General features: G+C 45.7%; 1 protein-coding gene across 4 annotated transcripts in view; it reads right to left on the reverse strand.

Moving 5' to 3' along the window:
• agap1 (ArfGAP with GTPase domain, ankyrin repeat and PH domain 1) overlaps nucleotides 1–27,500 on the reverse strand; it is a 137,148-nt gene that overhangs the window by 54,274 nt on the left and 55,374 nt on the right. For all 4 annotated transcript variants that reach the window (XM_085794180.1, XM_085794162.1, XM_085794153.1 and 1 more), the window contains 6 exons: nucleotides 26,894–27,035; nucleotides 25,078–25,212; nucleotides 19,401–19,528; nucleotides 17,122–17,277; nucleotides 15,839–15,931; nucleotides 1,238–1,342 (listed from right to left, as the gene is read on the reverse strand). In XM_085794180.1, the coding sequence (XP_085650306.1) occupies nucleotides 1,238–1,342; nucleotides 15,839–15,931; nucleotides 17,122–17,277; nucleotides 19,401–19,528; nucleotides 25,078–25,212; nucleotides 26,894–27,035 (759 nt within the window). The remainder of the gene's footprint in view (nucleotides 1–1,237; nucleotides 1,343–15,838; nucleotides 15,932–17,121; nucleotides 17,278–19,400; nucleotides 19,529–25,077; nucleotides 25,213–26,893; nucleotides 27,036–27,500) is intronic.

A 27,500-nucleotide genomic window follows, 5' to 3' on the forward strand; every position in this document is an offset into this window, starting at 1 on the left:
CTCCATCCTTCCTTCCCTCTTTCCTCTATTTTTCCTCCATCCTTCCTTCCCTCTTTCCTCTATCTTTCCTCCATCCTTCCTTCCCTCTTTCCTCTATCTTTCCTCCATCCTTCCTTCCCTCTTTCCTCTATCTTTCCTCCATCCTTCCTTCCCTCTTTCCTATATCTTTCCTCCATCCTTCCTTCCTTCTTTCCTCTATCTTTCCTTCATCCTTCCCTCCTTCTTTCCTCTTTTCTTAAATTTTATTGACAAAATGTAATATGAATCCTGAATGAATTTAGTGAAATAACATTTATAATAAAAAGTGTGAAAACAAGGATTTTTCTCTTGTAAGGAAAAGTAGAAAATGAAGGACGGAGGAAAAACCTGTTGTTCACTGCACAGAATAAATGTGATGAAGAGAGTGTGTGTGTGTATGTGTGTGTGTGTGTGTGTGTGTGTGTGTGTGTGTGTGTGTGTGTGTGTGTGTGTGTGTGTGGTAATAAAGCGGCGTGTTGTGCCAACAGGGCAGAGAGCCGGGACAATTAGCAGAGACATTACAGCTGATGGTCACATCATCAGCTCCGACGTGGGCAAACACACACACACACACACACACACACCACTAATTAATACACAACACATACACACTGTGGGTCTGTGTGTGTGGCCAGAACACACACACAGAGGGAAGATGAAGAGCTGCTGATCGATGGAGGTCAGTGCAGACTGGCAGAGCGCCGGAGTCTAACAACCAATCAGTGTGTCAGCCATCTTTGCTTCTTTTTTCCTCTATCTTTCCTCCATCCTTCCCTCCTTCTTTCCTCTATCTTTCCTTCTTTCCTCTATCTTTCCTCCACCCTTGCTTCCTTCTTTCCCCTGTCTTACCTCCATCCTTCGTTCCTTCTTTCCTCTCTTTCCTTCATCGTTCCTTCCTTCTTTCCTCTATCTTTCCTTCATCGTTCCTTCCTTCTTTCCTCTATCTTTCCTTCATCCTTCCTTCCTTCTTTCTCCTATCTTTCCTCCATCCTTCCTTCCTTCTTTCCTCTATCTTTCCTTCATCATTCCTTCCTTCTTTCTCCTATCATTCCTCCATCAGACTGTTGGAGTGTATTAACCAATCAGAGCCGGGCTGTAATGAGTGTGTGTGTGTGTGTGTGTGTGTGTGTGTCTTACGTGCAGACTGGGGTGGTGTGTGTGTGTGTGTGTGTGTGTGTCTTACGTGCAGACTGGGGTGGTGTGTGTGTGTGTGTCTTACGTGCAGACTGGGGTGGTAGGTCAACAGTCCGTTGTCACACAGCGTCACATACTTCTTCTTCCACTCCTTGTTGAGAGACTTCCCACTTCTCTTCAGCAGCATTCCCTGGAATGACACACACATACAAATCTGATGTTAATGAAACGAGGGAGAGAAAGAACGACAGAGTTACACCTCCTTCTCTCTCTCTCTCTCCCTCGTTCAGACTCCGTGGAGCGAAGAGAATGAGCTGAGAGGAGGAGGAGGAGGAGGAGGAAGAGGAGTGGATGAAGGAGAGAGCGTTTCTACAACAACATTTTCACTGAGAGAGATGAGGACGGAGGGAACATCGTCCTCCGTCATCCCTCCATCTTTCCTTCAGTCCTCCCTCCATCTTTCCTCTATCTTCCTTCCATCTTTCCTTTATCTTCTCTCCATCCTTCCCTCCTTCTTTCCTTCATCCTTCCTCTATCTTCCTTTTATCTTTCCTTTATCTTCCCTCTATCTCCCCTCCATCCTTCCCTCCTTCCTCCCTCTATCATCTGTACTCCCTCCATCTTTCCTCTATCTTCCTTCCCTCCTCCTTTATCTTCTCTCCACCCTTCCCTCTATCTTCCATCTTTCTTTCTCCTTCCATCCATCCCTCCTTCCCCTATTTTTCCTCCATCCTTCCTCTATCTTCATCCACTCCTCCTCCATCCTTTTTCCCCTATCTTTCCTCCTTTCCTCTATCTTTCCTCTATCTCCCCTCCATCCTTTCCTCCTTCTTTCCTCAATCAGCACTTCTTTAATTGCCTGACTCTCTTCAGGCCTGTTAATGTCCCTGTTACCCCCCCCACCCCCTCTCTCTCTCTCTCTCCCACACACATCAGCTGCGGCTGACTGACCGTTGAGGCCGAGCGACCGCCGCTCGCCCGCCCACACTTCATTTGAGCCGGATTCATTAGGTGAGAGAGAGGGGGGGGGGGGGGGGATCAAAAGGAAAAGAGAGAGAGGTTGGAGTGCGGTGGGGGAGGAGAGCGGGGGAGGAGGGGGGGAGGAGAGGGAGGGGGGATAAAACTGTCCACTGATTAGCAATTACAGCGGCGCCGCCACGCGTGTCACTTCACTGGACTCTACAACATTAACACCCGACAGAGGATATTAATAGAGTCCAGCCGTGAAGGGAGGGGGGGAGGAGGGGGTGAGGAGGGGGAGGGGGGAGGGGGGTGATGGACAGAAGCCTGCTCTCCCCTCAGCTTTCATTAAGGCGCTCGGTGGCGGCGGGGACGGAGCGGCGAGCCCGCAGTGACCCTCGCCGCCGGAGACCACACATTAGGTGTAATTGGTGTCGACATAACGACAGGAAGGAGAGAAGGAAGGAGGGAAGAGAGGAGAGAGAAGAGAGAGGGAAGGATGGAAGAGAGGAGAGAAGGAAGGAGGGAAGAGAGGAGGGGAGTAAGGAGGGAAGAGAGGAGGGAAGGAAGGAAGGAAGGAGGGGAGAGAGGAGGGGAGAGAAGGAAGGAGAGAAAAAAGGAAGGAAGAGAGGAGAGAAGGACGGAAGGAAGGAGAAAAGGAAGGAGGGAAGATATGGGAGAAGGAAGGAGGGAAGAGAGGAGGGAAGAAAAGAGGGAAAGAAGGAGGGAAGGAAGGAGAGAAAAAAGGAGGGAAGAGAGGAGAGAAAGAAGGGGAGAAAAAAGGCGGGAAGAGAGGAGAGAAGGAAGGATGGAAGGAAGGAGAAAAGAAAGGAAGGAAGAGAAGGGAAGGAAGGAGAGGAGAGAGGAGAGAAGAAAGGAGGGAGGGAAGAGAAGGAAGGAGAGAAGGGAGGAGGGAAGGAAGGAAGGAAGGAAGGAGAGAAGGAAAGCAGGAAGGAAGGAGAGAAGAGAGGAGAGAAGGAAGGAGGGAAGGAAGGAGAGAACGAGGGAAGGAAGATAGAGGAAAGAAGGAGGGAAGGATAGAAGGAGGAAAAAAGATGGATGGCAGATAGAGGGAAGGATGGAGGGAAGATAGAGGAAAGAAGGAGGGAAGGATGGAGAGAAGATAAAGGAAGGATGGAGGGAGATAGAGGAAGGATGGAGAGAAGATAAAGGAAGGAAGGAGGGAGGACAGATGATGGAGGGAGGAAGGAACAAGGACTGAAGGAAGGAGGGAAGAGAGGAGGGAAGGAAGGACGATGTTCCCTATGTCCTCATCTCTCCGGCCGGAGACGACAGGTTTGGTGTATCCGGTGTCGTCATGACGACAGGAAGGAGAGAAACTTCAGAGGATTGAAATCTTTATTTTTATATGTAAACTGTTTATTTTAAAGATAATTGGTGTTTTTCTTCCTGCAGTTGAATAGTTTATTATTCTGTTCAGTCTTTCTTCTCTGCTGAGGCGTTCACAGACATCGGGTCACGGCAGCGTCTCAGAGCTGTTGAACCACTCGCACGTTAAAAACACGCTGAGATGTAAAAACCTCACGTGTTTGTGCAGCGATGCATCATGGGAACATTAAAGAGAGAGAAACGCTACAACACGGATTGAGCTGCTGAGACGTCGCCACGCGCTCAGTGTCTGGTCGCTGGTGTAAAGTCAGGATGAAATAAAGCAGTGAGACATAATCCTGTTCTTGAATAACATGTTGATCAAAATCTTTTATTTCTAGGATAGAAATAACGCTTCATATAACTTCATGTTTTTCATAAAAGTAATAGATTACACAGGATTTTCATGCTTTGAATCTTTTGGGAAAGGACAGAACTTTTCTCCACCAACTCCTTCACCAACTGACCGATATTTCTGGACTATTTCTAGACATTATCACATATTAATTGTTATTTCTTGATATTATGACGCAATTATTTGTTATTTCTGGACTATTTCTAAACATTATGACGCAATTATTTGTTATTTCTTGACATTATCACGTAATTGGCGGCCTGTAAATTGATGAATTACCCATTTATTTGTTTGTAAAGAAAGAAAAAAAATGTGATTGACAGATGAAATCTGATTCATGTAACATTAACAATTATTTCTTTGTATTTGTCTGAACAAAACATCAATAAAATAAATAGATAACTAAATGTCTAGTTAGACTCGTTTAGGAACCAGCTGATGTTCTCTGTTCTCTCCATCCTTCCATCCTTCTTTACTCTATCTTCCCTCCATCCCTCCCTCCTTCTTTCCTCCATCCTTCCTCTATCTTCCTTCCATCTTTCCTTTATCTTCTCTCCATCCTTCCCTCCTTTCCTCAACCCTTCCCTCCATCTTTCCCCTATCTTCTTTCAATCTTTCCTTTATCTTCTCTCCATCCTTTCCTCCTTCTTTCCTCTATCCTTCCCTCCTTCTTTCCTCTATCTTCCTTCCATCTTTCCTGTATCTCCCCTCCACCCTTCCCTCCTTCTTTCCTCCATCCTTCCTCTATCTTCTTTCCATCTTTTCCTTTATCTTCTCTGCATCCTTCCCTCCTTCTTTCCTCTATCTTCCTTCCATCTTTCCTGTATCTCCCCTCCATCCTTCCCTTCTTTCCTCCATCCTTCCTCTATCTTCCTTCCATCTTTCCTTTATCTTCTCTCCATCCTTTCTTCCTTCTTTCCACTACCCTTCCCTCCTTCTTTCCTCTATCTTCCCTCCATCCTTCCCTCCTTCTTTCCACAATCAGCACTTCTCTAATTGCCTGACTCTCTTCAGGCCTCGACTGGAACTATATTCCTTACACCTCTCCATCCAGACCTGGGGTTTGGAGGAGGTGGAGGTGTGTGTGTGTGTGTGTGTGTGTGTGTGTGTGTGTGTGTGTGTGTCAGTGGATGAATCCGGTCCATCCATCCTGAGGAAGACGAGTGATCAGTTTGCACGAGGAGGAGGAAGCTAATTGAACGCTGCTGCTGCTGCTGCGTGGACGGACGCCGCCGGAGCTGATGGGTAATATCTGTCATTATTCACCTCCCGGGGGCGCCGTGACACACACACACCTTCAGCAGCGAGGGGGGGGGGGTTGGCAGCCATGACAGCTACAAGGTCTCCTCTCCCACACGGAGACGGAGGAGAGGATAGAGAATAGATGTGTGGAGATAAATACATCGTCACCGCGGCGGTTACGGTTGCCGAGCGGTGACGTATGGCGGAGGAAGTGCCGAGGAAAAGGTCGGCCGGCTGCGGGGCGCCATGATGAAGTCACAGGAGTCATTTGTTAGGCCTCGCAAAACGTCCCGGGGCGCCGCGGCCCAGTCGTCGTGGCGAGGAGGAGGAGGAGGAGGAGGAGGAGGAGGAGGAGGAGGAGGAGGAGGAGGAGGAAGAGGAGGGGCCTGAAGGAAAGGTTCAAGGAACCAAGCAAGGAACAAAACTCCCCAAGACACAAAAAAGTATCTTCTTTCATCCTGACACACTTCCTCCTCCTCTTCGTCTTCACTGGTGAAGTATGGCGGTGGAGTCTTTAAGAAAAGGTCGCTGGCTGGAGGCGACGGCGAGCCAGAGAGATGAGGTCATTCGTTAGAGGGACGACGACGACGCATCGACACGGAGAAACGTCGAGGGGCTCAAACCTGAGGGTCGGTGATTAAAGATGGACACCAGGAGGAGGAGGAGGAGGAGGAGGAGGAGGAGGAGGAGGAGGAGGAGGAAGATGATGAACGAGCTCTGTGGAGAAAACTTCCTCTCTTATCTCGCCATGTGACGTTTGAGGACCCGACAAACAGTGGGACGAAAATAAACACTGATTCTGTTTCTATTGTGAAGAAGCTGCAGCGATAAAGAACCTCCTCTTCCTCCTCTTCTTCCTCCTCCTCCTTCTGCCGGAAATAACGGTTCATAGTAACGTCATGTTTTTCATAAAGGTTAAAGATTTGAATTCTTTTGGGAAAGGCCAGAACTTTTCTCCACCAACTCGTTGACCAATTAACTATTAATTAACCAACTATTTCTTAATATTCTGCTGAAATTATGTTATTTCTTGATATTATGATGCAATTAATTGTTACCTGAGGGTCGGTGATTAAAGACGGACACCAGGAGGAGGAGGAGGAGGAGGAGGAGGAGGAGGAGGAGGAAGATGATGAACGAGCTCTGTGGAGGAAACTTCCTCTCTTATCTCATCATGTGACGTTTGAGGACCCGACAAACAGTGGGACGAAAATAAGCACTGATTCTGTTTCTATTGTGAAGAAGCTGCAGCGATAAAGAAACTCTTCCTCCTCTTCCTCTTCCTCCTCCTTCTTCTTCTGCCCGTCTATTGATGTCCACTAATCTCTCCTCTAATCACCCCCCCGCCCCCCAGACAATGGACTCTCCCGCCGCCCGGTGACAGCCAATCAGGGAGCAGATCCAGAGGAGCAGATGATATCGGAGGAGAAGACGTGGACCATCTCCACGGAGACGACGCTCCCTTTTGTTCTTCCTCGTCCCCGGAGAGCGGGAGGCTAAATTAGAGGTGTCACCCCCCCTCATCACCCCCTCGTCACCGCGGTAACAGAGGGATGGTGACACCAGGTCATCCATCATCCCCTCAGTGTCCACTGCTCGCACCACAGAAGAAGAAGAAGAACATCACCACGGTGACGTCGACCGCTGCAGTTCCCTTGACGACCACTAGAGTGACTCCGCCCCCCCCCCCAGTCAGTCTCCATGACGACTCTTTGACCATATTTGGAATAGCTGGGAGTTAGGGGGCGGAGTCAGGTAGAGCCAAGATGGCGGCTGCATAACAGCTCGATCTTAGCATTAGAAACAAGTGGAGTGGCTGAGTCAGAGAGATGACGTCGGAGTGAACCAAAGTCTCACCTCCTCTCAGGCTCCTCCTATTTGACCATATTTAGAAGAGCTAAGGGGGAAGGAGGCGGAGTCAGGCAGAGCCAAGATGGCGGCTGCGTAACAGCTCGCCTTGAGCTCTCGAAACAAGTGGGCGGAGTCACAGAGAAGACATCCAACCAAATCAAAGCCTCAACTCCATATAGACTCCTCCTCTTTGACCTTATTTGGAATAGCTGGGAGTTAAGGGGGCGGAGTCAGGCTGAGCCAAGATGGCGGCCGTGTAACAGCTCGCTTTAAACTTTAGAAACAAGTTGGAGGAGTCACAGAGGAGACGTCCAACCAAATCAAAGTCTCTGCTCCATATAGACTCCTCCTCTTTGACCTTATTTGGAATAGCTCGGAGTTAAGGGGCGGAGTCAAACTGTTCCAAGATGGCGGCTGTGCAGCAGCTCGCTTTGAGCTTTAGAAACATGTGGGCGGAGTCACAGAGATGATGTCAGAGTGAACCAAAGTCTTATCTCCTCTCAGGATCCTCCTCTTTGACCTTATTTGGAATAGCTAGGAGTAAGGGGGCGGAGTCAAGCTGAGCCAAGATGGCGGCAGTGTAACAGCTCGCTTTGAGGTCTAGAAACAAGTGGGCGGAGTCACAGAGATGACATCCAACCAAATCAAAGCCTCATCTCCTCACAGGCTCCTCCTCTTTGACCTTATTTGGAATAGCGAAGAGGGAAGGAGGTGGAGCAGGCAGAGCCAAGATGGCGGCAGTGTAACAGCTCGCTTTGAGTTTTAGAAACATGTGGACGGAGTCACAGAGATGATGTCGGAGTGAACCAAGGTCTCATCTCCTCTCAGGCTCCTCCTCTTTGACCATATTTGGAGTAGCTAGGAGTTAGGGGGCGGAGTCAGGCAGAGCCAAGGTGGCGGCTGTGCAGCAACTTGCACTGAGCCTTAGAAACAAGTGGGCGGAGTCACAGACGAGACATCCAATCAAATCAAGTCAAGTCTCCGCTCCATATAGACTCCACCTCTTTGACCTTATTTTGAATAGCTAGGAGTTAGGGGGCGGGGTCAGGCTGAGCCAAGATGGCGGCTGTGTGTGGGCGTCGTCCAGCAGGTTGAATCTGTGCAGGAAGTTGTTTTATTATGGTTGAACGTGTTCCTGCTCGTCTGTCGCTGTGGGTGCGTTTGATTCGTTCAAAGTGTGTGTGTGGCGGCGGCCTTGAGGATCGGTTCTACTCGTGTGGCACTTGACCCGACAGCGGTGGCGAGAAAGAAAGAAAGAAGACTTGACTTGAGACAAACATTACAAAACCCACAAGCGACATCAAAACACACACTCCCACAGACACACAGCGGCGTCAGCCTCCACGACAAGGTCGGCGTTGATGAGGCAAGGACGGCGAAGGGCAGAGCCGGGGGAGCAGGACGCCGACCACATCAAATAAAACGCCACCGAAGAAGAAGAGTGGGGGCTGAAGAGGCGCTGATTTATCTGAGAAGAGTTCTGGGTAATTAATTAGAAACTCAATTATCCAAACCTTACTTCAGCAGTCTCAATTCATTAGTGGATACAAACCCTCGCCCCTCGCTCCTCGCCGCACGCCACAGAGACGGAGACAACACTCGTCTTCCTCGCCGCCGCCGAGACCCTCAGGTCACCGCTGGTCGCTTTTGTCCGGCTCATCATCAGACGAGTGTGTATACACAACACACACACACACACTGACACACGGCGGTGGCGTGGAACAACAAAGCGACCACGGGGACACTTCCAGCGCTCAGAAAAACAACACCCCCGTGCCAAACAAAAACGGCGGATGGCTCCGTGGAGACCGTCGCCGCGGCGAGGCGTAATGAGCACAATCTAAAAGCTGCAGCTCTTTGATTGACGCCTGTGTTCCTTGTTTTAATTATTTCTCTGAGTAAGGAAGAGGAGACACGACGTTCCTCCGTTCCTCCCTCCCTTCCCAAAAAATCTCATTTCCAGGGGTTAGCGTGCATGACAAAAATGTCATCATGGCCAAAATGGCTCCGAGCGGTGACAACCTTTCCCAGGGAAATGATATTTTTCCAATCCGGCGGAAGGCGGATCGTGTCACCCTCGTTAAAGCCTTGATAGCAGGTCTTTAATATTCACCGTCTTAATTAGGGCCGCAGTTAATTTCATTAAATTCTTTGGCTGCTAAATGAAGCAGATTATGAGACATCTTTTATTGCGAAGCGTGAAATTACAGCCTGCCCGCTGCCAATGGCGGCGCGGCGCTAATGAATTACAGGGTAAATAACGCCCGAATTAACCATCCAATTTAACTCCTCGCAAAGCGCCGGCGCCGAGGGGCGACGAGGACGCTGTCACAACCAGCCGGCCCCGCGAGACGCAATTACTACAGCTACACTAATCAGGAGCAAGGAGGAGCAGGAGGAGGAGGAGGAGGAGGAGGAGGAGGAGGAGGAGCAGGAGGAGGAAGAGGAGGAGGAGGAGGAGGAGGAGAGGAAGAGGAGGAGGAGAGGAGGAGGAGGAGGAGGAGGAGGAGGAGGAGGAGGAGGAAGAAGAGGAGGAGCAGGAGGAGGAAGAGGAGGAGGAGGAGCAGGAGAGGAAGAGGAGGAGGAGGAGGAGGAGGAGCAGGAGGAGGAAGAGGAGGAGGAGGAGGAGGAGCAGGAGGAGGAAGAGGAGGAGGAGGAGGAAGAGCAGGAGGAGGAGGAGGAGGAACAGGAGAGGAAGAGGAGGAGGAGGAGGAGGAGCAGGAGCAGGAGGAGGAAGAGGAGGAGGAGGAGGAGGAGGAGCAGGAGCAGGAGGAGGAAGAGGAGGAGCAGGAGGAGGAGGAGAAGCAGGAGGAGGAAGAGGAGGAGGAGGAGGAGGAGGAGGAGGAGGACCAGGAGGAGGAGGAGGAGGAGGAAGGAGAGGAGGAGGAGGAAGAGCAGGAGGAAGAGGAAGGAGCAGGAGGAAGAGGAGGAGGAAGAGACAAGGAGGAGGAAGAGAGGAGGAGGAGGGGGAGGAAGAGAGGAGGGGAGTAAGAGACAAGGAGGAGGAAGAGAAGAGAGGAAGAAGAGACAAGGAGGAGGAGGAGGAGGTGGAGGAGCAGGAGCAGGAGGAGGAAGAGGAGGAGAAGGAGGAGGAAGAGGAGCAGGAGGAGGAGGAGGAGGAAGAGGAGGAGGAGGAAGAGGAGGAGGAGCAGGAGGAAGAGGAAGAGGAGCAGGAGGAGGAGGAAGAGGAAGAGACAAGGAGGAGGAAGAGAGGAGAGGAAGAAGAGACAAGGAGGAGGAGGAGGAGGAAGAAGGGGGGGACAAGGAGGAGGAAGAGGAAGAGACACGGAGGAGGAAGAGGAGGAAGAGGAAGGGAAGAAGAGGAAGAGGAGAGGAGGAGGAGGAAGAGAGGAGAGGAAGAGGATGGGGAGGAAGAGGAGAGGAAGAGACAAGGAGGAGGAAGAGGAGGAGGAGGAAGAGGAGGAGGAGAGGAAGAGGCGGAAGATGAGGAGGAGGAATAGGAGAGGAAGAGGAAGAGAGGAGAGTAAGAGGAGGAGGAGAGGAAGAGGAGGAGGAGAGTAAGAGGAGGAAGATGAGGCTCTGTTCTGAAACAACCTGGAGATGAAGTGTTTATAAAATCAAAGTGAAGTGAATATTGACAGTTGATCTGAAGAGTGCTACGTTACTACAAGACTACATTACCCAGCATGCACCTGGCCCCGAGCTCAAGGCTGCCAGGTGAAGGAGAGAGAGTTTAAGACAAGAAGAGCTAATCTGATGTGTTTGTGTGTTTTCAGTGTGTGTGTGTGTGTGTGTGTGTGTGTCCCAGCGGTGCGGCTGCTGCGTCGGAGGGAAATTAATTTGTCAGAGAGTATCTTTTCAAAGTGTGTGTCTGCAGCCGCTGACAGAGAGCGCTGCCTCTCTCTCCGCTAATTAGCCGCTAATTGGCGTCGTGGAGCAGATGTCGGAGGAGCGCCGGCGCTCCCAACCGCCTCTGTAAACAAAGCTGGACGCATCCGCATCCGCTCGCCACCGCCGCCGCCACCGCCACCGCCGCCACCGCCGCCACCGCCGCCACCGCCACCGCCACAACACGGGAAGGACAAGAAGAGGAAGAAGAAGAGGAAGAAGGAGGAGGAGGAGGAGGAGGAGGCCAGAGGAGCGTCGTAGCAGGAGGCTCCAGCTCCAACGCCACATGTGCTTCCTGCTCCGGCTCCAAGAGAGTCAATTAGAACAAAGATGGCCGCCCTTAAAGGGCCAGTACGCCTCGTTAACGTGCCACTCCGTTCACTTCACACTTCACACGGCCTCTGATGGAACTTTTTTCCCCCACAGCCTGTCGCGTCGTTTGATTTTTGATTTTCTCCATTTTGGTTTGTCAGACCTGTCAGGTTATCATCCTTCAAAATAAAGGCAGAGGTTTGCATTAAAGCTCCTTCAGAATAAAGGTAGATGTTTGTGTTAAAGCTCCTTCAGAATGAAGGTTGATGTTTGTGTTAAAGCTCCTTCAAAATAAAGGTTGATGTTTGTGTTAAAGCTCCTTCAAAATAAAGGAAGACGTTCGTATTAAAGCTCCTTCAAAATAAAGGTAGATATTTGTATTAAAGCTCCTTCAAAATAAAGGTAGACGTTCGTAATGTAGGTCCTTCAAAATAAAGGTAGATGTTTGTATTCAAGCTCCTTCAAAATAAAGGTAGATTGATTGGTTGATACTGTCTCTCTCTGTGTCTGTATCGTCTTTAACCGCTGTAGGTTGAAGTGACGGCAGCGGCTGTGTGAACTCTCGCTGTGAGCTGAGTGTGTGTGACACATCTGACCTCGCACCGCCTTCACACACACACACACACACACACACACACACACACACACACACACACACACACACACACACACACACACACACAGTTACTATGTGCCTGCTGATTATAGTTTTTCTGTGTTTCTGTTGATTTGTTCGGCCTCGTTCTCATTACAGCCGACCGAGAGCGCCGTGTCCTGGCCTGTGTGTGTGTGTCTGTGTGTCTCTGTGTGTGTCTGTGCCTGTGTGTGTGTGTTTTAATGAGCCCTGGACTCTCTTAACGAAGGCGTTCCCCTCTAACAGCGAACGCTGTCACCTCGAGTGGCTGATAGTCGCACGCTGAGAGTCGCTCTAATGAGATAAGGAGCGCACAAGTGGCTCTAACACACACACAGACACACACACAGACACACACACACACACACACACACACAGGTAGAAGAAGTGTGTCTCTAATCAGCCTGTTATTGTACAAGTGCAGGTCTTTAACACTGACAACACCATCCACGCTGTGAGGGGGCGTGGCCTAATTGCTGTACAACGGTGTGCGTGTTGTGTGTGTGTGTGTTGTGTGGCGAAACGTGACGTGGCTAATTTCTCTGGCAGATGTCGGAGCCTGTTAGGTCTCTGTCCCGGTCGCCTCCTCCCTCCCAGGAACAGCCTTCATCTGAGCTGCTTAACGACCACGATGCTAATTTACCCTCAACCACATGAAACTAAACTATTAGAGCTCCTTCACAATAAAGGTAGAGGTCTGTGTTAAAGCTCCTTCAAAATAAAGGTAGAGGTCTGTGTTAAAGCTCCTTCAAAATAAAGGTAGAGGTCTGTGTTAAAGCTCCTTCAAAATAAAGGTAGAGGTCTGTGTTAAAGCTCCTTCACAATAAAGGTAGAGGTCTGTGTTAAAGCTCCTTCAAAATAAAGGTAGAGGTCTGTGTTAAAGCTCCTTCACAATAAAGGTAGAGGTCTGTGTTAAAGCTCCTTCACAATAAAGGTAGAGGTCTGTGTTAAAGCTCCTTCACAATAAAGGTAGAGGTTTGTGTTAAAGCTCCTTCACAATAAAGGTAGAGGTTTGTGTGAAAGCTCCTTCAAAATAAAGGTAGACGTTTGTGTTAAAGATCCTTCACAATAAAGGTACATGTTTGTATCAAAGCTCCTTCAAAATAAAGGTAGATGCTTGTGTTAAAGCTCCTTCAAAATAAAGGTAGATGTTTGTATCAAAGCTCCTTCAAAATAAAGGTAGATGTTTGTATCAAAGCTCCTTCAAAATAAAGGCGGATGTTTGTGTTAAAGCTCCTTCACAATAAAGGTACATGTTTGTATCAAAGCTCCTTCAAAATAAAGGTAGAGGTTTGTGTCAAAGCTCCTTCAAAATAAAGGTAGAGGTTTGTGTTAAAGCTCCTTCAAAATAAAGGTAGAGGTTTGTGTTAAAGATCCTTCAAAATAAAGGTAGATGTTTGTATTAAAGCTAGTTATTGATCATTTCTTATTGATTTCTTTGGACTCTTATTGAGTCATGTTACATGTTAACTTTATAAAACATGGAGGAAACTCCAGCTCCTGCTTGTTAAATAAAAAAAACAACACAACTGCAACACAACTCTGGTCTAAACGGCGTTTTACATAACGAGCGTTAACGAGTCGACGTCTCCGTGTCAAACAGGTGAAGGAGTTCAGGTCGAGGCGTCGGCGTCCGACCAGCGTCTCATTAAAAAAAACAAGTGTGAACACGGCGCTAATGGGAGGACACACACACACACACACACACACACACAGGAAGTGAAACTGAGTGCAAATGGAGTGTTAATGGGGAAAAAACAGTTGAACCTTGAATGTGAAGTGAAACCTCTCTTTCAACACACACAGCCTTTTTTTTTTAAAGCGCACACACAGACACAGTCTAATTAGGCAGCAGGTCTGCAGTGTGTGTGTGTGTGTGTGTGTGTGTGAGGCAGGAGACGAGTCGACCACAGGGAACCATCAAATCAATTAACGTCCACTTCCAACAAAAATACAACAGGAGGAGGAGCTGCCATGTTGTGCCAGGTTGAGTTAGTCCTGAGTGTGTGTGTGTGTGTGTGTGTGTGTGTGTGTGTCTTTATTAACATGAACTGGATGTTTGTGGAGTAAATTATCAGCTGGAGTCAAAGTCAAAGTGTGTTACCGTGACGACACAGGAGGATTATTGATTATTGATTAGATGTTATATTGTCAGCACAATGTTTTATTTATATTATATGTTAGAATTATAATACATAGTAAAATATATTACAAATAATTAATTAAAGCTCCTTCAAAATAAAGGCGGATGTTTGTGTTAAAGCTCCTTCAAAATAAAGGTAGACGTTTGTGTTTAAGCTCCTTCAAAATAAAGGCAGATGTTTGCATTATATATTATACAATATATTGTGATTATAATTATAATATATTATGTTTATAATAAATTATATGAATTCAATTATATATTATGAAAACAATATGCAGCATATTTAGATTTTAATACAATATACATGTTGTCATTATTATATCTTATGATGTATATTACAATTATTATATATAATTCATTATTTTATGATACAAAATATATTAATACTATATAAGTATATTATATGTATTATATATTATCATTACAATATATTACGACCACTGATTTACTGCTGTAATATATTAAACTGTATATTACGGTTATGATACGTTATAATAGAGGAGAATAAAATGAAGTCAAGAGGAGGAGGAGGAGGAGGAAGAGGAGGAGGAGGAGGAGGAAGAGGAGGAAGAGGAGGTGTTCTTCTTCTTCTTCCTCTTCCCGCTCTGCCGACACCACAGAAGAAGAAGAGAGACGTTGCGTTTGAAGCCGCTGGGATTTTTTTACACACAGCGGGTTCTTCTCTCTCTCTCTCTCTCTCTCTCTCTCCTCTGGTGTCAGTCTGCCTCTATGTCTCTCGCCCCCCCTCCCTCTCTCTCTCTCTAATCACAGATGTGATTTGTTCATTTAGTCGATTACAAACGAGGCCACGGCGACGGCGTCCACACAAGAGGCCCCGTTAGCGCCGTTAGCGCTCGATAATTACCTGATATTGTCGGGAGATCCCCCCCCCACCTCCTCCTCCTGCTCCTCCGCCTCTTCTTCCTCCTCTCCCTCTCTCCTCTCCCCTCCTCCTCCTTCTTCTATTCCTCTCTCCTCCTCCTTGTCTTCCTCTCTCCTCCTCCTCCTCCTTCTCTTCCTCTCTCCTCCTCTCCCTCCTCCTCCTCCTCCTCTCTCCTCCTCTCCTCCTTCTTCTATTCCTCTCTCCTCCTCCTTGTCTTCCTCTCTCCTCCTCCTCCTCCTCTCCTCTCCTCCTTCTTCTATTCCTCTCTCCTCCTCTCTCCTCCTCCTTGTCTTCCTCTCTCCTCCTCTCCCTCCTCCTCCTCCTCCTTCTCTTCCTCTCTTCTCCTCTCCCTCCTCCTCCTTGTCTTCCTCCCTCCTCCTCCTTCTTCTCTTCCTCTCTCCTTCTCCTCTCCCTTCCTCCTCCTCCTTCTCTCTCCTCCTCGTCTTCCTCTCCCTCCCTCCTCCTCCTTCTTCTTCTCCCCCTCCCCCCACCTCCTCCTCCTCTTCCTTTCCCCCTCCCCACCTCTTCCTCTCTCCCTCCTCCTCCTCCTCCTCCAACATGGAGGAGCTTGTTTGTGACAGATTAAGAGCCAGTTCAGGTGTTTCTCCTCCTCGCCGCCACAGCAGGGACCAGCGTGTGTGTGTGTGTGTTTTTCAAGTGTGTTTAAGTGTGTGTGAATTAAAGTCCCCCCCTCCTCCTCTGCCTCCCTTTCTTCTCCTGTTGCTCCTTCAAAACGCTGCAGCCGCCGCCGCTCGGATCAAAGACTCAGGACAGAAAGGAGAGAGAGAGAGAAGAAGAAGGAGGGCGAGCGACACCCCCCCCCTCCCCCCCCCCACCCCCCCCCCCCCCCCCCCCCCCCCCCCCCTCCCCCCCCCCCCCCTCTCTCTCCTAATGATGTGGTTGGTCGACCCGGGAGAACTCCTCGCTCTAATTGATGTCAAGTGTGTGATTTCACTGTTAATCAAGGACGAGCATCAAACACACGGAGCCAGAGAGAGAGAGGAGTGTGAACGGGAGAACGAGTGGTGGCGGCGCAGACAGGAAGTGTGTGTGTGTGTGTCTCACCTGTTTGATGGGGATGGCTCGCCCGCTGCCGATGCTGTCGGCCCGAGACTCCAGGCCTTTCTTGTCCTTGTCCGGCTCACTCGCTTTCCTCGACTGTGGGCGAGAGACGAGACGACACACACACACACACACACACACACACACACACACACACACACACACACACACACACACACACACACACACACACACACACCACACACACACACAACACACACACACACACACACACACACACACACCGTCACCGACTGATCAATACTGTCATCTGATCGTTAGATTCTCCATTAATCGATCAGTTATCGATCTGACACATCAGAAGCTGCAGAAAAGAAAAGAAAACTCCTCAGATGAAGAAATTCAATCAATCAATTAATTAAAGGGATAGTTCACCCAAAATTTAAATTTCATTATCTCCTCCCCCTCATGTGGACTAAGGGCTGGGAGAAGTTTCAGAGTCTTCCGTGGCTTCTCTGAGTTACAGCGGGGCTCCGTGCAGCACTGCATGTCCATGTGACGGTTGAGAACGGAGCTCACTTTTCTTTGTCCAAAAAGACACACCAAAAAACATCCAAATACCTCCATGCTGCTCGTCTGTAATGTCTCTCTTGTATTGAAGCCCCAACATGAGAAATTGTTCCGAAAAAAATGTAATTAGTCTATGTTTTAAGCTTGTTTGTAGAGGAAGCTCCCAGTGTTGCTCTGCCGGAATCTCGCGTGATTTGCGGAGCCGTGAACTGGGCGTCAATGCCACAGACCAGGAAGAGCAGTGAACTGAGACACTGGGAGCTTTCGCTACAAACAAGCTTAAAACATAGATTAATTAAATTTTTTTCCGAACAATTTCTCATGTTGGGGCTTCAATACAAGAGGGACATTACAGACGAGCAGCATGGAGGTATTTGGATGTTTTTTGGTGTGTCTTTTTGGACGAAGAAAAGTGAGCTCCGTTCTCAACCGTCATATGGACATGCAGTGCTGCACGGAGCCCCGCTGTAACTCAGAGAAGCCACGGAGGACTCTGAAACTTCTCCCAGCCCTTAGTCCACATGAGGGGGAGGAGATAATGAGGGAAATTTTAATTTTGGGTGAACTATCCCTTTAACCAATTGATCAATCAGTTAATCAATTAGTTTTATTTATTGGAGACAGTGAACGAGGTTGTTGAGATCCATATTTCATCTTCCTGTCTCCTCTCTGGTTAAGAAAATAAAAGCCTGGCTCTTGGTCAGGCTTTTATTTTGGTGTGTGTGTGTGTGTGTGTGTGTGTGTGTGGAACTCACGGTGAAGAGGTTGGAGCGCCGTTTGCTCTGCTTCCTGACGGGCGTGGGTGTGTTGGCGGTCTGCGGCACGTCGATGCGCAGCTCCTTCTGACTGGTGCTCGGCGTGGACGGCACCGATGACGAGTAGTCGCTCAGACTGCCGCCGCCGTTACTGGTCTGAGGACAGGAAACAGGAAGCACACGGTGCTCAGCTGGCTGGCCCTTCACAATAAGAGCATGGTTATTAGAGTTTTCTACATTCGTTTTTTATTTTTTTATTTTCTGAGTTTGCTTTTTTATTTCAGTTTAGTTTAGTTCAACAAGTGATGAATCAGTTTTAGTTTAGCTTTTATTTTGGAGGAATTGACTCATTTTATTTAGTCTTAGTTTTCAAGAAATTAGCAGAAAAACTGGTTTAATCTGGATCTAAATTATCCATAATCAATAATCCATCTTTACTTTGATCCCAGTCGGATTGGATCAGTCTGATAAAAAAAAAACGAATATACAGTAAATTAGTCAAATACATTGTCAATATCTTTTCATCTGTTTCAAATTAAAACTTCAAATTTAATTTTCATTTCATTAAGATGGTGTTTTTTATCTTGTATTGTATGTGTCTTTGTATTGTCTTCTTTTATTTATAATGGACCCGAGTCTAATCTAATCTATCCAGTAGTTTGGGAAAAGTTCTTAACTTTATTTACTTTATCATTATAATGGTTTAAAAACCAGGTGCAAAATATAAATACATAAACTACATTATAAATGTTGTTTATTTGACCAAATTTAATTTAATTTAATTTAAAGGACTCAGGATCTGGTTTTAGTTTAGAAACAAAACATTAAAAAAATTAGATTTAGTTGATTTAGTTCAGTTTTTTAATTTTTATTTCAGTTCACTAAATGATTTCCTGGCTGCTGGTTGTAGTTTTAGTTGTGCAGTGAGAAGTTGAACATTATGGGGTGTAATCGGTTCGGATGCTGGGAAGATAAACGGCGCTCTCTCTCGGGGGAGGACGCCGCCGCCGCCACTCAGACACGGTGAGAGATGAGACTTTAATGAGGAATCGATGGAGGATTGAAGGACGAGGATCGAAGAGCTTAACGGCCTGAAGCTGCTCAGGGAGGAGTGTGTGTGTGTGTGTGTGTGTGTGTGTGTGTTCTTATCACCTTTCATATTGATTTTACATTTTTTATTACGAGCCTTTAAAAGCTCAGTTTGATCTGATCTCAGTTCCTCCAACTCTGGAATAAACTCTCCACTTCCTGTTCCTGCCTTTAAATCTCATCTTTAAACTTTATTTTTCTATTTTTTCACAGAGGCTTTTATTTCTGTTGGAGTCGTAGTTTATTAGTATTCTGGTCCTAGTGAAAAACAACAATCAATTCTTCTTCCTTCCAGACTATATTCAATCAAACTTATCAGTTCATAATTACATGCAATAAATAATAACATGTTGCATTCACTTGAATAAAAAGAGAAAAAGCTCCGTTTTTCACAGTGATTCATTTTTATTTCCCTGTTTTTCAGAGAAATGTATTTTTCAGTTTTTCTGAGTAATCTTTTTCCAACTGGACGCAGATCTAATAGATCTAATAGATCTAGATCTATTATTATTATTAGATCTAGGTCTGAGCGTGTATAAGGACTGATTTCAAAATAAAAGTGTCCTTCCAAAACGGATTCAATTATCATAATTTGCACTATAGATTGATATGAATTGTGCTTTTATATCATATCAATCACATATTTGACACTAGTGACACTGCAAAACAAAGTGGAGGCTCAGCTCGACGTTATTTTGAAGTATCTTGTTCATTCAGATTAGTGTTAGGGTTACCCCGAAAAACAAAAAAGTAAATATACTTTTCAGAAAAAACTACTAAAATAAAAAAAGGAGTTATTTTTTGGGGGAGATTTTTCAAGTGGATACAATACGCATCCATACATAATTATGGCGTATGCTGAAAAGCAGCTTGTTCCCTTTAATCCTATTCATGTATCAGGGCCTTAACTATTTATAGATTTTAATCCTGCAAAAAAACCCTAAACAAAACCAGAAAGATGTCAAACTGCTTATCAAGGCCAAACCATAGATATGATAACAGATAAATAGGTATAATAGGTAAAGGAAGAGGAGGAATCCCCTGAATCAATAGAAGTTTGTATCTTTCATTGATTTTTGAAGCTTTTTAGGCGGTTTGTTCCACATTCTGCTGCTCGACTGAGACAAAGACAGTCACTGCTATGACATCATCATTAGACTGTGTGTGTGTGTGTGTGTGTGAGCTCCGACCTGGCTGATGTGCACGGCCGACACCTGTGTGGAGCAGACAGACGAGTGGCTGGGCGAGTTGGGCAGCGACTTGCACGGGCCGATGGAGAGCTGCTGCTTCTTCCTGCTCGCCACGATCTTCTGAGCCACTGCAACACATTAAAGGTGGAAACATTCAACATTAAATAACACATTTCACCATGAAACTGAACAGGTTTATCACTCACATTAAGACAAACATTTTTTGTATGACAAGTTTAGTCAAATTTGATGTTTAAATATGTAAATGAGGCATTATCTAATTAAATATGCACTAATTTGCATATATTTCCAGAACAGCTGTTTTTATGTTTGTGTTGTTGTGGTTTTTTAAGGAAGTATTGAGTTAAGGTGGACCTCTCTGTCTCTCTGCCCTTGGTGTCACCTGGAGCTAAATGTTTACGAGCGGCTCCTCGTTAACTCGTTAACTTCCTTAACGAAGCCGGGTCTTTAACGAGCCCAATTAAAAACAACGCTTTGCTGCCGAGCCTGTGTTTATTGGGACGGAGATAATGGACTCAGTAAAGTCTCGCTCCCCCCTCCTCCCCCTCCCTCCCCCCTCTCTCTCTCTGTCTGTCAGTCAGGTGGTCATGTGACCTGCCGTGGCCCCGCCCACCACCTGCACGTGCAGCAGCAGCAGCAGCAGCGGTTGTATTTTACCTTTAAGTGTTAAGAACAGTTATGATAAGGCCGCGCTAAATATTTAAACTGCACCGTTAATACAATTTAACTTTATCCATCAATCTCTGTTTCTGCTCTGAGGAGCTGCCAGTCGCCCCCCCCCCCCCCCACCACCACCACCACCACCACCACCACGATCAGATTTATGACGGGGCCGTCACCGCCACCACCGGGGGAGGGAGGGGGGAGGAGGAGGAGGAGGAGGTGAAGCTGACTCTGCACTGTTTCACTTTCCTCACTTTCACACGTGTGGAGCAGTTTGAAACAGGCCAGAGTCGGGACGCCTGAACGCATCGTGTTCGATCACATTTAAAATGAGAAACGATGCGTTCAAAGACACTTTTACACGTCCGTAATATTGAGTGTTATTTGCTTTTTGTGCTAAATCAAATTGCTGCTGTCAGATTGATTCTGTATGTTCAACCTTTTATCAATAAAAATCTGTCTATCTATCAGTAATTACATATGCACTGAGCTGAAATATCTATCTATCTATCTATCTATCTATCTATCTATCTATCTATCTATCTATCTATCTATCTATCTATCTATCTATCTATTCATTCTGTATGTTCAACCTTTTATCAATAAAAAGCTTTTTTTTATTGTTTCCAGATGTTGCAACATCCCTGATGAAAACAGCACATGTGACCCTGAAGGCATCGTCTTTAATCATATTTAAACAGAGAAACGATGCATTCAAAGACAGGTTTGCATGTTCGTAATATTGAGTTTTATTTGATTCTTGTGCAAAATCAATCACTGCTGTCAGACTGATTCTGTATGTTCAACCTTTTATCAATAAGAAGCTTTTTTTTATTGTTTCCAGATGTTGCAACATCCCTGTGACCCTGAACGCGTTGTGTTTATCCTGGAACTGAACACGTAAACGCACTATGTTGATGATAAACATGTGTATGAACATGAACATGTGAGTGACGGTGGGAGGTCGCCGCAGCTCGTTAGCACCAGGATTACAGAGAAGAAGAGGAAGAAGTGTGTGTGTGTGTGTGTGTGTGTGTGTGTGTGCGTGCGTGCGTGTGTGTGTTGGGGGAGTTCATGTCGCTACAATTAGCCTAATTAAATTAGCGCTCTGATGGACGAGGGAGCAGCTCTGTCACCCCCCTCCTCCCCCCTCCATCCCTCACACAGAGGTCACTCCCCCGACTGGACGAGGCTTCACTTCCCATTACAGCTAATTACATGTTACACACACACACACACACACACACACACACACACACACTAAAACAAAGAGACTCGACCTCCTGAATCGTCTCTGGAGAAAATTATTTACACGATTCTATTATTTCCTCCTCAGAGACGCCACGCTAAACAACCACTAGTATCAGTAATTACATATGCAAATGAGCTGAAATCTATCTATCTATCTATCTATCTATCTATCTATCTATCTATCTATCTATCAATAATTACATATGCAAATGAGCTGAAATCTATCTATATATCTAATCAATAATTACATATGCAAATGAGCTGAAATATATCTATCTAATCAATAATTACATATGCAAATGAGCTGAAATCTATCTAATCAATAATTACATATACAAATGAGCTGACTACCTATCTATCTATCTATCTATCTATCTATCTATCTATCTATCTATCTATCTATCTATCTATCTATCTATATACTTAAATATGCAAATGAGCTGAAACAGAGAAACAAATGAAGCTGAGTTCATGTTTTCTAAATCCAGATATTCTGAATTTGTTACAACACAGAGAAGAATCAATCAATCAGTCAATGAGCAGATTAATGATTTCACCTGTTCTGAGTTTCTAAAGCTGTGAAGTCGACTCAGGACGTTTGTTTCATTAGAGTGTGTGTGGCTTCAAACAGAGGGACAGGACACATACACACACACACACACACACACACACACTCTTGGACCAATCAGGTCGGATTAGAGCGACTCAGCGTTTCCTCTCCAGGAGCCTCTGCTCGTCGCCCTGACGATGATGCAGCTGATAATGGAGCTGAATATGAGCGCTGTAATTAAACCCCCCATCCCCTCCTTCCCCCCCGCACCTCGCTGCCTCGCTGCCGCCGCCACCACGATCAATCCAGACGACAAGTGAAGCGAAGGTCACGGAAATATGCGTGAGATCAATACACACACACACACACACTCATTCATTCATAAATTGTGATTTTATTAATCGACAAACGAGGACGTTTGCAAATGTCATTTAAATCAGAGGAGGAGGAGGAAGAGGAGAAAGAGAAAGGAAGAGGAGGAGGAGGAAGGAAAGGAGGAAGAGGAGGAGGAGGAGGAGAGGAAGAGGAGAAAGAGAATGGAAGAGGAAGAGGAAGTAGAGGAGGAGGAGGAGGAGGAGAGGAAGAGGAGAAAGAGAAAGGAAGAGGAGGAAGAAGAGGAGGAGGAGGAAGGAGGAGGAGGAAGAGGAGGGGGAAGAGAAGGAGGAGAGGAAGAGGGAGAAGAGGAAGGAGGAGGAAGAGGAAGGAGGAAGGAAGGAGGATGAGGAAGAGGAAGAGGAGAGGAAGAGGAAGTAAAAACTGATACTAATACTAAATCAATCATAGGATCCAGCTTCTGCTCGGATTTCAAAATAAAACCATTTGATTTTACTAAATAAATATAATTAAGATAAACAACTGAACAAATATACCAACAACAAAAACAGCTTGAACTCTCACTAATTTATCAATAATCAATATCAATATTGTTTACAAACTTTATAAAATGAATGTTAATTGATCAAGTTCAATCTGTTTCCTGTTTGTGTCTCTGAGCTTTTATTTTGGAAATCCACATCTGCAGGTGAACAAACAGGTGAAACAAAAGTGACTCTGTTCTGTTCTGTTCTGTGTGTGTGTGTCTGTGTGTGTGTGTGTGTGTGTGTGTGTGTGTGTGTCTGTGTGTGTGTGTCTGTGTGTGTTTGTGTTACATGAGTGATGATGATGAGTATCTATAACAACACACACACACACACACACACACACAGACACACACAGCTGCAGGCTGCTGTCGTGTTTCAGGCGTCAACAGGAAACATTAAACTCATCGCTCTGCTGGATGATTAAAAAACTGATTAATTTGGGATAATGACGACAAGAACACAAGGAGACACACACACACACACACACACACACACACACACAGAGGAATAATTAAGAGGATAATCAGCAGCGTTTAGCGGCCGAGACACCGAGCTGCTTCTCTTCTTCTGTTGAGTTTGCAGCGTTACGCTCAAATTACCCATGATGCAACACAGCGTGACATCACCGATCACCGGTCACTTCCTCACCGCGAACAGGACAACGGGAAAACACCCGGAGACGAGTGGAGCGGTTTGAAACAGACCAGGAGTCGGGAGGACGACGCCTGAACGCATCGTGTTCAATCACATTTCAAATTAGAAACGATGCATTCAATGTCACTTTTGCACGTCCGTAATATTGAGTTTTGCTGTCGGATTGATTTTGTATGTTCAACCTTTTATCAATAAAAAGCTTTTTTTTTCTCTTTTTATTGTTTCCAGAAGTTGCAACATCCCAGATGGAAACAGCACACGTGACCCTGAACGCATCACAAACGAACGCACGCGTGTTTATCCTCAAACTCAACACGTTAACGCACAACGTTGATGATACAACATCGTATAAAACAACGTATTGTAGCAACTTGGCGGCTTGAACGGTCAGACAGCGTTAACGGGACAAGCTAGCTACACCGAGTCAGGGAGGTTCACTTCCTGTTTTCAAAGTAAAAGCACAAATTCTAACCTTATAGTTTTCTGTATAATAAAGGCCAACGGGCGTTTTATTTTGAAAATAACCAGACACACACACTAATCCACGCAGACAGACTGGTCCTCCTGGTAACCATGGTGATGCTGGGTGTTTGTTTCATCCAGGGTTCAGAGTGAAGCTCAGGTGGAGGCCGAGACACACACACACACACACACACACACACACACACTCTCTGCTAATTAACCGACAGAGTCCACGGTGTCATCTATTCCCGTCTAATTACCGCCGTTAACCCTGCGCCTGCCGACCGACCGACCGGCCGCCGCCGCTTCATTAACGTCTCCTCTGATTAACGGAGGTGAAGAAGCGGCCGCAGGGTTTTCTTTCTTTCTTTTTTTTTTTTTACTATTTGTGAGGGAAAAAAAAGAAAAAGAAAGAAACCCCGGAGCAGACGGAGGGAAAACTTTTCTCTCTGACAGAGTTTTAAACAGATTTTAGATTATAAACTATCTATCAGATATCTTGTTTTTTTTAGTTTTTAGTATGTTTTTATCTGAACTTTGTTAATTCTAAGTATTTGAACCTACAGTATTTATTGCACTCACCGCACTTTCTTTCCTTCTCTTCTCTTGGTGTATGTTTGCCATTGTTACTGTTATTGCATATTCTGGTGTGTATGTCTGTATTATTGTATGTACAAGGCAGTTGTTACTTGCCCAAGACAAATTTCTCTTACAGGACAAATAAAGTTCATTTTAATTGGTTGATTTGATTTGATTTGTTTCATTCTGCTGAGGTGGCGTCTCTGTCTCCACCCGCCCGGCTCAGTCCAGCAGCTGAAACCAAACGTACTGATTCAGCAGCAGCAGGACCTTGACTCCGGACACTCTCCTTCCTCCTTCCTCCTCCTCCTCTTCCTCCTATAATGTCTGATTCTTTTTTTTTTTATTAATCCCGTCGGGGACTCGTCGTCTCTTTTCATACCCCCCCTTACCCCTCCTCACCTTCCTCCCCCCTCCTCATCCTCCCTCGCTCTCGCTCTCGCTATGATAAAACTTAATTGCTGTTCGGTTTGAGCTAAATAGCTGAGCGGGTCCATTTAATTCTTAATTGACGTGTGATTAAGAGGCCGAATGGGGCATCGAGGTGACGTTAACCTTCCCAGAGGACTGGACCGGGAGCAGGAGGTCATGTGGGCGGCGGTTTGGTGGTTTGGCGGTTTGGCGTTGTTCTTCTTACCGTCCTGGAAGACTCGCTCCACGTTGAGGCCGTAGGTGGCGCAGGTCTCGTAGTAGGTGCAGCGTTTGAGGTCGTTGGAGAGTTTGCGCGCGCGGCCGTCGTCGATGACGCGCGGGTTCGCTGAGCTGATGGCGTCTGGACGGGAAAACAGGAAGAGACACAGAGAGACAGAGACACAGAGAGACAGAGAGACAGAGACACAGAGAGACAGAGACACAAAGAGACAGAGACACAGAGAGACAGAGACACAAAGAGACAGAGACACAGAGAGACAGAGACACAAAGAGACAGAGACACAGAGAGACAGAGACACAAAGAGACAGAGACACAGAGAGACAGAGACACAGAGAGACAAAGACACAGAGAGATTATTTTATTATAAACTCACTTTCTTATCGTCTGGCCTTTCTCTTATTGTTGTGACTCTTTTAGTTTTTTATCCTTTATTTTAATGTTATGTTTTGCTCTTGTTTTATTGTTTTTATGTTTTATGTCTTATGTTCTATTCTTATTTATGTGCAGCACTTTGTTCCAGCTGTTTAAAGTGCTTTATAAATAAAGTTGTAATCTGGTTTCTATATAATCTGGAACTACTTTACATTCTGGTTTCTTAACTACCGGTAGTTTACATCTAATCTGGTTCACAAACTGGTTTATAATCAGGTATGTAACATATATAATATGAATTGGTTTATGAACTATTTCACATATAAACTGCTTTATAAATGACTAACTAACTAACTAGTTTTCTGAACTGTTTTAAAAACTCTCTTACATACAATCTGGTTTCTAAACTAGTTTACATCTAATCTGGTTTCTGTATCAGTCCAGTATCATTTGGTAATTGTAATAATAATAATTTTCATTGTTAAGCACCTTGTACCCTTGTTTTGAAAGGTGCTCTATAAATAAAATGATGATTATTATTATTATAATTATTATTATCAACACAATAAAGCTACGGTGGCCCTGAGGGATCAGTTCACTGAAGCTTCAACACAACAGGAAAGTGAGATCTGAGTCTTCAGGGCCACCGTAGCAGAAAACACATCTGAACATGTGAACCTGGACAGTTTCAATTTTCTATACATTTTATTTTGTATTCTATAAATAACAAATAAAATCATAATATCTTATATGATGTTTAGTTTGGTGACATGAAGCTGCTGTTGAACCTTCGTCCTGTTTATTCTCCACTGATCCTCTGACGCCCTCTGCTGGTCAGAGTCGACCACGTCTCACCCTAAGACTTCTGGGAAAACAGCCATAACAATTTAAAATAAACTGTATTTTTATATGAAGAAGCAGCTTCAATCACCATAAATCCATTCATATATTTATCTACTGACAGGAAAATGATCTGAATCTGTTCGAGCCACACACACTTAAGATTTTTAATTAGTGAGTTATAATCATGGCAGTTAATTCACACTATTACAACTAATAATAATCATCATAATTACAATACCTGTTCATTATTTTGTTTAGTCTATTACTGTGTTTATTGTCCCAATTGAATGCAGTTAATATTAAGTATAAACAGGTATAAATCTATAGTTTAAACATTGATATAAATAAATATAAATGAATGATCGTAAATATATATAAAATAAAGTGAATATTAAATGCAGAGATCCAGTTTGACTCATTTATTGATCAGTTGTTATGAATATTGAGTTTCTACTGGATTCACTGATGCTTTTACCTGTAGTCACGGCAACACGCCACTAGATGGCAGCAGCGCCTTATGAAAACACACAGCTGTCCATGTTGTGTGTGTGTGTGTGTGTGTGTGTGTGTGTGTGTGTGTTCGTACCTTGCGTGCCGACCAGCACCAGCGGCAGCTCGGCCGTGTTGCGGTAGTTGGCGAGGCGGCTGAAGTAGTGGTAGACGGTCTGGAAGCTGATCTCATCCTCCAGGCTGAAGACGAAGATGACGGCGTCCACCCACAGGGCAAACTGCACCGCAACAACACAACAACAACACAACTTTATTTAATACACACACACACAGCAGCAACACAAAACACAACTTTATTTAAAACACACACCCACAGGGTGAACTGCAGGTCAACACCACAAAACACAACTTTATTTAATGAACCCTCCTGTTGTCCTCCTGGGTCAAGGAAGGAAGGACAAAGGGAAAGAAAGATGGAGGGAAGGAACAGATTTGTTCAAGGAAGGAAGAAGAAGGAAGGAAGAAGGGAGGAAGGCAGGAAGGACAAAGGGGAAGATGGGAGGAAAGAAGGAAGGGAAAAAGGAAGGAAAGATAGAAGGAGGGAGGGAGGGAACAGCTTGGGTCAAATGGGTCAAAAATGAAGGAAGGAAGGAAGGAAGGAAGGAAAGAAGGAAGGAAGGGAAAAGGGAAGGAAAGAAAGATGGAGGGAAGGAACAGATTCGTTCAAGGAAGGAAGAAGAAAG

This window comes from Trachurus japonicus, chromosome 2, assembly GCF_045865225.1.
Source record: "Trachurus japonicus isolate A0001 chromosome 2, Traja_1.0".
Lineage (NCBI taxonomy): Eukaryota > Metazoa > Chordata > Actinopteri > Carangiformes > Carangidae > Trachurus > Trachurus japonicus.